Here is an 11,907-nt window from a genome sequence, read left to right on the forward strand (position 1 = left end):
GACAAGAACATCTCAAGTCTTATGCAAGGTAGGTTGCTGTTTTAATCAAATTTGTGTATTGATATTTTGTTAAAACTAAAACAAAAACAGTGTATATGTTACGGTACATGTGGGAATACGGTACATGTGGGAAAACTAGGGTTAGGGTTAGGTGCTAGGGTGACTTGGTACATGCTGGCATGTCGAACCCTAATTCTAACCCTAACCCTAACAATAACCCTACCCCTAACCCTAATCCTAACCTTAACCCTAGCACCCTAGCAGCTAACTAAGGTTCAGAGATAGGAAATGTTAGGATATTTATAGCATAGCATAGAGTACAGCACAGTGTGTTATTTGTATAGTATAGTATAGTGGATAGTGTTATGTAAACCAGCTCTTTTCCCTTCTTGTTTTTAGTATTTTTTTACTAGCACCAGGGGAGCCCCCCCTCCCAAATTTCGTTGTATGGTACCTGTACTATATTAATGACAATAAAGACCATTCATAACCCTAACCCTACTTTTCCCACATGTACCGTATTCCCACATGTGCCGTAACATAGACTAATTGTTCAGTGTAACAAAAAAAATCCTGTGTCCCATCTGTAAACTCCTGTATAGTCCCAGACTCTATTCTCAATAGATCTTTCAACATCCTCTATCATCTTCTCACTCTTTTATGGATTTCTCTTTAATATGATTTCTAGAAATGCAGCAATGGACAAAAGCATCATCAATGAGACTTCATTCTCCGGCATGACAGATGACCCTGAGGAGAACTATGGTTATGAAGACCTCTTTTGGAACCACCTCACTGCCACATGCTTTCTCATCATATTCTTCGTGAGTATTACTGGAAATGGCTTGCTCTTGGTGATTCTCATACGCTACGAGAACATGAGGAATGTCACCAACCTGCTTGTACTGAACCTGGCGATCTCTGACCTCTTGTTCACCCTCACCCTCCCCTTCTGGGCAGCCTATTACTTCTCCCACTGGGTCTTTGGTGATGTGGCCTGCAAGTTTGTGACCGGGGCCTCCTTTATGGGTCTCTACAGTAGCATGATACTCATCACCGTCATGACAGTCGACCGCTTTGTTGCCGTTGTCATGCAGAAGTGGCACTCCAACCCTCAGCGGAGGCGGAGGTGCGCGTGGGCTGCTTGTGGGGGAGCCTGGGTAATTAGTATCGCAGCGTCCCTGAACGACACCATATCCGCTACTGTGGAGGAGGATGAGGAGAGTGGCACCTTCATCTGTGAACAGGCATCTGAGACAGGGGTGTGGTACTACCTTGAGGTACCCCTGCTGTTCATACTCCCTCTGGTCATCATTGTCTGCTGTTACTGTTGTATTCTCAGGACCATCCTTCAAAGAGCGACCAGGAAGAAGCACAGGCCTTTTTTGGTTGTGTTGTGTATTGTTGTGGCGTTCTTTGTGTGCTGGGCACCCTTTAATGTATTTATATATCTGGAGTTTGTGTATGAACCTGCAGACGATGAAGCCTTTGAGATTGCGTTTCAAATGTGTCGCATATTGGCTTTTTCTCACTGCTGTATGAACCCGATACTGTATATTCTCTCACAGAAGTTCAGGAGGCATCTGTTTAATCTCTTCCACTGTTCAACTGTGCAGAGGCAGGTCAGGGGGTGAGGGAGAACCACTGTTCAGACCACTTTTCAGACCACTGGTCAGACCACCTCCAACGTCCTCCAGACGGATATTGTGATGCATCAGGATGTCACTGATGCCAATGCTGTAACATGTTTGGAATTAAGGTCTCCTCAGGACTGAACGGGGGTTCACTTTTAACAAAAACAGATGGCAAAAATGTGTATAGATGCTAACTGTCATTCTGTAACTGAGTATTGTATCTCTTATTTAGGTTATGATTTATGAATATGGTAAATTGAAAATATCTTCCATATACTATGTGAATAAAACAATGTGAGTGTTAACACCGGGCTGGTAGAGGTAGACATTGGAGGACAGGCTCATAGTAATGCATGGAATGCAATGAGGAATGGTATCAAACGCGATTCCATGCGTTACAAAATGAGCGCTTTTTCAGATTTCTACCTCCACCAGCCTCCCCTGCTGTATATCTAATCACCTTAACCTTCATAACTATATTACCACCTTCTTGGCTGGACTTTACACTTTTCTCTCAAGACTTACATACAAAATAAGCCTGGATTGTCCTTTAGCGACGTTGATGGAATACCCCCCTGGTGTCTTCCTGATAATGATGACAACGTAGTGATATGTTGAAGGCTTATGTGAAGCCACGTGTTACTCACTCACTCACACTCAATGAAATGTGTAAAGCCAGCGATAATGCCTTTTAAATAAAAAAGAAGCCTAGATTTTCCTTTAGCGACGTTGATACAATACCCCCCAGGTATTTGACCTATATGTAAACCCCTCATGATTCCTTGTAACTTATAAGCAGGTATCTAGGATCCGATATGATCGATTGTCTGTCACACAGGGTTGAGAAAAGCATGATCAGTCATTATTAATCATGAAATATCTTTTGGGATCAGATATGTTATAACGTAAAGTTAACTTGTGTTTGTTGGTCATGTGACAACTTGTGTTGAGTTTATTCGATCCTTTCCATAACTGTTAGAAGTAGCCTAATCATTGGGAATACATGTATGTCTTATGTTTGACTGATCATCTATTCAATGTTTTATTTTCATATTCTATACCATGAAGTTGTAATGATGTATTGCATACCTAATTAAACAAGTGTATTATAATATTGAGAGTGAGACGTTTTCACTTTGTACTGGCCTTTGCATCTTGATGTAAAAATATAATTTCATACTTACATATACATTCATATCTTTCTACTTCCATTTTAAATACTGAATGAGCTACAATTACCGCTCTGTCATATGGGCAACCCCACACATTGTCTTTCAACTTTTAGATGTTTTAATGATATAGCTAATTTCACTTGAGGTACAGTAGCAATTAAATCCAAAATTCCTAGAAACCAAGAATACATGCTAATGTTGCCATACTTGTGAGAGGCAGAGCTCCACCTATCTTTTTTTGACTAAATAAGAAAGTGAAACTAAGAAAAATGAGGAAGAACATGAACCCATAAATACAACACTGGTTAACTGCAACAATATTCATTTACTGTAATCACAACCAAAGCCTCTTTAGGCGCCCTGATCCTTCACACATGGTAGGTGGTTGTTTGAATACAGTTTCTATTCTTAAATTTATGTTCTATTAAAAGTATGATTAAAATACTTTTTTCTTTTTTATCGTAATAGTTACATTTGTGGTTTGACGTGATTAAAATGCATAGGAAAACGTTTATTGTACCGTAATCTCTGATCAGTATATTCATAATCCTGTGTCCCAGCTGTAAACTCCTGTATAGTCCCAGGCTCTATGCTCAATAGATCTTTCAACATCCTCTATCATCTTCTCACTCTGTTATGGATTTCTCTTTAATATGATTTCCAGAAATACAGCAATGGACAAAAGCATCATAAATGAGACTTCATTCTCCGGCATGACAGATGAACCTGAGGAGAACTATGGTTATGAAGACCTCTTTTGGAACCACCTCACTGCCACATGCTTTCTCATCATATTCTTCGTGAGTATTACTGGCAATGGCTTGCTCTTGGTGGTTCTCACACGCTACGAGAACATGAGGAATGTCACCAACCTGCTTGTACTGAACCTGGCGATCTCTGACCTCTTGTTCACCCTCCCCCTCCCCTTCTGGGCAGCCTACAACCTCTCCCACTGGGTCTTTGGTGATGTGGCCTGCAAGTTTGTGACCGGGGCCTCCTTTATGGGTCTCAACAGTAGCATGATACTCCTCACCGTCATGACAGTCGACCGCTTTGTTGCCGTTGTCATGCAGAAGTGGCACTCCAACCCTCAGCGGAGGCGGAGGTGCGTGTGGGCTGCTTGTGGGGGAGCCTGGGTAATTAGTATCGCAGCGTCCCTGAACGACACCATATCCTCTACTGTGGAGGAGGATGAGGAGAGTGGCACCTTCATCTGTGAGCAGGCATCTGAGATAGGGGTGTGGTACTACCTTCAGGTAACCCTGCTGTACATACTCCCTCTGGTCATCATTGTCTGCTGTTACTGTTGTATTCTCAGGACCATCCTTCAAAGAGCGACCAGGAAGAAGCACAGGCCTTTTTTGGTTGTGTTGTGTATTGTTGTGGTGTTCTTTGTGTGCCGGGCACCCTTTAATGTATTGATATTTCTGGACTTAGTGTATGAACCTGCAGACGATGAAGCCTCTGAGCATCTAAGCGTTGCGTTTCAAATCTGTCGCATATTGGCTTTTTCTCACTGCTGTATGAACCCGATACTGTATATGCTCTCACAGAAGTTCAGGAGGCATCTGTTTAATCTCTTCCACTGTTCAACTGTGCAGAGGCAGGTCAAGGGTGGGGGGAGAACCACTGGTCAGACCACCTCCAACGTCCTCCAGACAGATATTGTGATGCATCAGGATGTCACTGATGCCAATGCTGTAACATGTTTGGAATTAAGGTCTCCTCAGGACTGAACGGGGGTTCACTTTTAACAAAAACAACTGGCAAAAATGTGTATAGATGCTAACTGTAATTCTGTAACTGAGTATTGTATCTCTTATTTAAGTTATGATTTATGAATATGGTCAATTGAAAATATCTTCCATATACTATGTGAATAAAACAATGTGAGTGTTAACACCGGGCCGGTAGAGGTAGAAATTGGAGGACAGGCTCATAGTAATGCATGGAATGCAATGAGGAATGGTATCAAAAACGATTCCATGCATTACTAAATGAGCGCTTTTTCAGATTTCTACCTCCACCAGCCTCCCCTGCTGTATATCTAATCACCTTAACCTTCATAACTATATTACCACCTTCTTGGCTGGACTTTACACTTTTCTCTCAAGACTTATCAAAATAAGCCTGGATTGTCCTTTAGCGACGTTGATGGAATACCCCCCTGGTGTCTTCCTGATAATGATGACAACGTAGTGATATGTTGAAGGCTTATGTGAAGCCACGTGTTACTCACTCACTCACACTGAATGAAATGTGTAAAGCCAGCGATAATGCCTTTTAAATAAAAAAGAAGCCTAGATTTTCCTTTAGCGACGTTGATACAATACCCCCCAGGTAATTGACCTATATGTAAACCCCTCATGATTCCTTGTAACTTATAAGCAGGTATCTAGGATCCGATATGATCGATTGTCTGTCACACAGGGTTGAGAAAAGCATTATCAGTCATTATTAATCATGAAATATCTTTTGGGATCAGATATGTTATAACGTAAAGTTAACTTGTGTTTGTTGGTCATGTGACAACTTGTGTTGAGTTTATTCGATCCTTTCCATAACTGTTAGAAGTAGCCTAATCATTGGGAATAAATGTATGTCTTATGTTTGACTGATCATCTATTCAGTGTTTTATTTTCATATTCTATACCATGAAGTTGTAATGATGTATTGCATACCTAATTAAACAAGTGTATTATAATATTGAGAGTGAGAAGTTTTCAATATGTATCTGTAAAATATTGATGTATGTTTTCAGGTAAACAATATGCAGCTATACAAATTAATAAATGAAACCCCCTTTCAATATAATTCATATCGTTCATATTCATATCATTTCATACTTCATATACAGTACATTCATATCTTTCTACTTCCATTTTAAATACTGAATGAGCTACAATTACCGCTTTGTCTTATGGGCAACCCCACCACACATTGTCTTTCAACTTTTAGATGTTTTAATGATATAGCTAATTTCACTTGAGGTACAGTAGCAATTAAATCTAACATTCCTAGAAACCAAGAATACATGCTAATGTTGCCATCCTTGTGAGAGGCAGAGCTCCACCTATCTTTTTTGACTAAATAAGAAAGTGAAACTAATGAAAAATGAGGAAGAACATGAACCCATAAATACAACACTGGTTAACTGCAACAATTATTATTCATTTACTGTAATCACAACCAAAGCCTCTTTAGGCGCCCTGATCCTTCACACATGGTAGGTGGTTGTTTGAATACAGTTTCTATTCTTAAATGTATGTTCTATTAAATGTATGATTAATATATTTATTTTTATTTTTATCGTAATAGTTAAATTTGTGGTTTGACGTGATTAAAATGCATAGGAAAACGTTTATTGTAGTACCGTAATCTCTGATCAGTATATTCATAATCATTTGAACACAAGGAGTGTGTAGTACAAGGATTTGTTGATTTTATAGAACTCCTGTACATTGTTATTTAAAAAGTTGGTGCCCTTGCTAATGAAGACTCCTTGGTTCTGGGTACTGCAGATATTTCAACATCATTTTCTCACTGCGCTTTGAGTTGCGCTTTGAGTTGCATTTCATGTTGCATTACATGGACGAAAGGCGCTATATAAATAAAGCTTTACTTTACTTTACTTTACTTTACTATTTTTATGAATTTCTCTAATATGTTTTCTAGAAATGGAACAAGGGTATGGTATGACCACAGAGAGCATGACAAATACAACATTCCACCCAGACAACTCTGATTACGACGATGATGATGTGTCGCCCTGTGAGGCCCCGACGTTTGGGCACATCATTTCCACATGCTTTCTCCTCATCTTCTTCATAAGTGTTACTGGCAACGGCCTGCTCCTGTGTGTTCTCACACCCGAAGTCTCAAGGACCCGTCTCAAGGACCCGAAGAATGTCATCAACCTGTTTGTACTGAACCTGGCGATCTCTGACCTCTTGTTCACCGTCACCCTCCCCTTCTGGGCTGTTTATGTGTTCAACCACTGGGTCTTTGGTGACGCAGCCTGCAAGCTTGTCGTATGGGCCTACTTTGTTGGTCTCTACAGTAGTGTCATACTCCTCACCGTCATGGCAGTCGACCGCTTCGCTGCTGTGGTCATGAAGAAGTGGCAATTCAACCCTCGGAGGCGGAAGTGTGCGTGGGTGACCTGTGGAGGATCCTGGGTTATCAGCGTGGCAGCTTCCCTGATTGACGCCTTATCCTCCGGGGTGGAGGGGGGCCATGGCTACTTCAGCTGTGCATGGTTGACTGACAACCCTGTAGGCATTGGGGAGGACACCGGGTATTACCTCCAGATCACCCTGCTGTTCCTGCTCCCTCTGGTCATCATTGTGTTCTGTTATTGCTGTATCATCAGAACCGCCCTTAAAACAAAGATCAAGCAGAAGAAGAGGTCCATAGTGGTTGTGTTGTGTATTCTTATGGCTTTCTTTCTGTGCTGGGCACCCTATTACATCATGATTTTCCTCAATGCGCCAGTGTACAAAGAGGGCAAAGAGTGCACAGTGAAAAATCGTCTGCAAATTGCATTTGAGATTTGCCAGATATTGGCGTTTTCTCACTGCTGCATGAACCCAATACTGTATATGCTCTCAGAGAAGTTCAGGAAGCGTCTGTTTAATCTCTTCCACTGTTTCACCGTGCAGGGGCAGGTCAAGGAGGGAGGGAGAAACATTGATCAGAGCACCTCCAATGTCATCCAGAAAGCTTATGTAATGCATCATGTTGCTGGCAGAAACTCCAACGTAACATTGGATTTAGAAATTACTCAGGCATGAACAGAGAGTTGCCTTTTGTCAGGAACAACTCACAAGAATGTGGCAAGAATGTCTAAGATTGGAAACAGTTCTGTAAATACGTATGTCTCATTCAATATGAGGAGAGCTTTGGATAAAGGCGCTATATAAGTGCAGTGCATTTAGTGCATTAGAGCTAAATAGAATGTAATAATTTTAAATATGGAACATTTATGTAAAAGTGCCAATATTTCCCAGATATTATGTGAATAAAGTTGTGTGTGAAACTGTTGAACTGGTCTGCTTGTGTCATGGTGTGCTGGGCTTCACTAAATGATATTGTGTTAGAGAACTTTGCAGACCTTGAGAACCACTATTTTCTTTCACTATCTTTTCAGGTTCTGAACCAATTTATTTTCGGTTTCCAATTTATTTTCGGTGAACGCACTGGCCGGTTCAAGATTAGGTTTGGGAATGAACGGGAACCAGCACGGAACCTTGGTGGTGTGAAAGCCCTCACAGCCAGTCAGACTGACAATCTCTGACGACCCCATGAACTCAACGTTGTCAAATCAGTGCTAAGAAAGTAAACCTGGATTGAATGGGAAGATATAGACATAGTGTAAGGTCTAGATCATAGACTGCTGAATCCATTTTATACAGCATATAGTATTTACTGTATTTACTATACAAGTTATAGGGGAAGAGGAAGTTATAGGGGAATTTGGTAATCCCCACTATTCTACACTAACTAGGTAGTAGTGGGGATCACTCACCGAATCCATTGCATTGCAATGTTTTGGCTTGACTAGCGAGTGTGTCATTGATTTTCAACAACGTTGACATTTATACAAATAAATCTGAATAAAAGTCAGAATGGTCGGTTGCCGACTTGTTCCCGGTTTCACCAGCTTCTGTCACATATATTGGAATTCACTGAGGAGGTTATTGCTTTCAGAAAGAGTTTGATGTTACTGGGAGAATGGATATTGCCTATAGTTTGAAAAAAGAGTTGGGTCCTCTGGATTTAAAAATGGGAGTGATTTGAGCAGTTTTCCAGCTGGACAGAACGATAGAAAGCCTGATACAGAGATTGATCAGATGGTGGAGAAGAGGCATAAAGCTGTCAGCATGTCAGAGTCTTAAAACAAATGGGATGGGATGTGAAAGAAGGAACAGTAGAGGAGTAAGGGGGAGGAGTTAGATAGTTAGTTAGATGCTAGTTCTTTAACAGACATAACAACATCATTATTGAAAGCGCTTGCAATTTTATTGGCTTCAGAGAACCTTGTAGAGAAATGTGAATGTTATCATCACTTTTCCTTTCTAATTTTCACCAGTGATGACTTTAAGTTTCTTCCATAGAGTTGAAGGTTCAGAAGCAGTTATGAATCAAGAGGAGTTCTAAATTCAACAATATTGAACAATAGAAAATGCATAATTCTCTACATTTCTCCAATAACATTTACAATAAGTAAGAAGCACATGACAAGGTTATGTACACCTTGTAGATGTATAAAGATTGCTCTTTCCACTCTTAGTCCTTACAAAATGTACGTTTTTATTTTAAATTGTATTATCTCCAGACCAGATTTCTGTGACTGTAAAAAGTTTGTCCACCAAAACATTCAAAAAGGAACAAAGGCCAAAAGGAAGCACACTGTTTCACACTCTTACCAATGTGCTGATGAACAGTGTTAACCTCTGTAAGAAAAGAAAGCGAAATGTTTTCCCACGACATCAGTGATATCAGCAAATAAAACATTTCAGAACATCTATAACTTCTACTGTTGATGCTTACTATTCAAAGCATAGGCCTACATGCCAAACTTTTCAATATGTTATTTCCATACAAACCACACTTTTTCTTAGTGCAAGTCATAAAACAAGACGAGAACCATCTAGAAATACACATTGTATGTACAATATCACACACACGACCATACAACTTTTACACACCTTCGAAATGCTAGCATTTGTACTACATACTATCAATCCTTGTTTATTAGGAATCCACTGTTGACTGAAACATGGTCACATGGGTGTTAATGCAGTCCTAATGACTGTATGGTGTATACCTGAGAGGTACGGAGTGGAAGAGGAGAGGGACAGCGCGCAGGGCTGTTGGCACCGCTCACATCCCTCTCATGGGGCAGATTACGCTTAATTAACTAAACCATCCAACACGCCTGGATGCACGTCAAGGGCAGAGCAGTCACAGGGAAGAGAGGGAGCATCCCCATCCGCTGCAAGGCGCTGTGAGGCCAGGGGAGGCTGGTGGAGGCAGAAATCGGAGCACGGGCTCATTGTAATGCGTGGAACGGAATGAGGAACGGTATCAAACACGTGTTCCATACATGGCAATGAGCCCATCCTCCGATTTCTACCTCCACTAGCCTCCCCAGCTGTGAACATGATTGTCGGCACGGGTGCAGGCTCTGTTACGTATGACGACACTCCTGTAGAGCCGTATTTGAAAGCTACTGCAAATGAATTACTGACTAGGGGTGGCTGGTGGAGGCAGAGTGGAGGACGGGCTCATTGTAATGCATGGAACGTGTTCGATTCCATTCCTAATTCCAGGCCATGCATTACAATGAGGCCGTGCTCCGATTTCTACTGTACGAAAAGGAGAAGTAGGCCTAAAAACCAAAGAGGATGTTTTGTGTGTCAAGATGATAACGGGACGCTCCCTCCTCTAAAAGACCCTCGTCTTTGATCTCAGGTCTGGAAGGGTTGCTGCCTCGTCCGTGAAGAGAACTGTATTGTTTCTTCCAGCGCCTTCCTTTCTTCGTCTGTAGTGCTTGGAGAGGGAGGAGATAAACGAAACCTCCACCATGTATCCATTACCTACCTTCCAGTCGTAACATCCTCTCCTTTCTCTCTCTGTCTTTATTGTTTCTTGGCAAATGTGTTGTTATTCTGTCCTGTTTTAGCCAGGAGCCAAACAGCTGTTGTTTTCTACTCTAATGCCCCTCCTACCCGCCTCCTCTGCCCCGCACATTCACTCCCCTTCCCCTTTCCCAGACAACTTTTAGTCACAACCCCCTCTCTCACATTTATGTCCGTCCTTAATTCCAATTATCAGTAACGATAATTACTCGAAACCATATGTGAGTCAAATAGATCTCGTTGAAAGTGTATGTCTACTCTGCATATAGTGGCTAATAGATTGTTATTGCGATGTGATGTGAATCTCAAATGCAACCGAAATGCATGCAAATCAATTAAGCATGTCATCCACATCATTATAAACAACACACATGTTTCAGTTTAGAGACAGACATGACTTAATCCACTCTGCCGGTGGAGAGTGGGAACAACATGTGACCGCATGCGTCGGCTTAGTTGACATTTCATAGGTGAGTCTAATCACATTTGGCATGGAGATTCACTGTCAATTATTCAAGATACCCCCCCCTAAAGACACACACACACACACACACACACACACACAACCCCAAGACACACACACAAGGGAACATGCGAGCATGCATACCCACGCACTCACATGCACACATTCACGCACATGCATACACACACACACACACACACACACACACACACACACACACACACACACACACCCTTACATATGAAAAATAAATCTCAGCTAATATCGATAACAGAGAATTAGACATTGTTGCCTTTGTTCAATTCATCTGTTCCTTTGACATGAGAGTTATTCATCACTCAGTGAACTGACAGCTGTCATATCACATGTCTCCACTAGAGGGGACAGATGTATTGGAATTATGTTGCTCGCTCCATGTAAACCCAAGTAGTTGAATGAGGACCTGACTAAGTGAATGAAGTGACTGACTGACTGACTGACTGGCTGGCTGGCTGGCTGACTGACGGACTGACAGACTGAAAACAGAAAGGTCCAGGTGTCAATGGGAGCCTTAGAACATACAATTGACTATGAACTTATTAGAATTTGTCCCAAAAAAATACATTACTTTAAATTGATAAATAGAGTTAGTCACGCATTTCTTATTTTCACCTGCCCCCACCACACCCACAATAAAGTAATGTATTCATATACATTGAACAGGCAAACAGCAGGCCTATGCTTCAGAGAGGGAAAAAGCTGCCTCAACATTTCAGAAGTTGGTGAAGCTCCAAACCTACAGAATGTTGGGTCACTATTCTCCACTTACCTGCTGTTGCCGGGTAGAAACACAGCAGTTAACAGACGTAGACGATTCTTGATTAAACCAATCACACATCTGTTTATTTAAAGAGCACAGTCCTACCTGCCTCATCAGGAGAGCCAGTAATCCACCAATATGTCTCCATGTATATTTCTCTATTTCTCCATCTGTCCTATTGTTTTTCTTCTCTCAA

At 41.3% G+C, this 11,907-nt stretch overlaps 2 protein-coding genes across 2 annotated transcripts; both read left to right on the plus strand.

Moving 5' to 3' along the window:
- Positions 1-737: 737 nt before the first annotated feature.
- LOC308172050 (chemokine XC receptor 1-like) lies at positions 738-1,634 on the plus strand (the record flags this gene model as incomplete). Its single annotated transcript, XM_080546961.1, has 1 exon — positions 738-1,634. The coding sequence occupies one exon, from the start codon at positions 738-740 to the stop codon at positions 1,632-1,634; it is 897 nt and encodes a 298-aa protein (XP_080403087.1).
- Positions 1,635-6,483: 4,849 nt separating this feature from the next.
- LOC308172051 (chemokine XC receptor 1-like) lies at positions 6,484-7,599 on the plus strand (the record flags this gene model as incomplete). The annotated part of the gene is made up of 1 exon (XM_080546962.1): positions 6,484-7,599. One exon carries the CDS (start codon positions 6,484-6,486, stop codon positions 7,597-7,599), a length of 1,116 nt encoding a protein of 371 aa, XP_080403088.1.
- Positions 7,600-11,907: the final 4,308 nt, after the last annotated feature.

This window comes from Nansenia antarctica, assembly GCF_963989245.1.
Source record: "Nansenia antarctica genome assembly, chromosome: 16".
NCBI lineage: Eukaryota > Metazoa > Chordata > Actinopteri > Argentiniformes > Microstomatidae > Nansenia > Nansenia antarctica.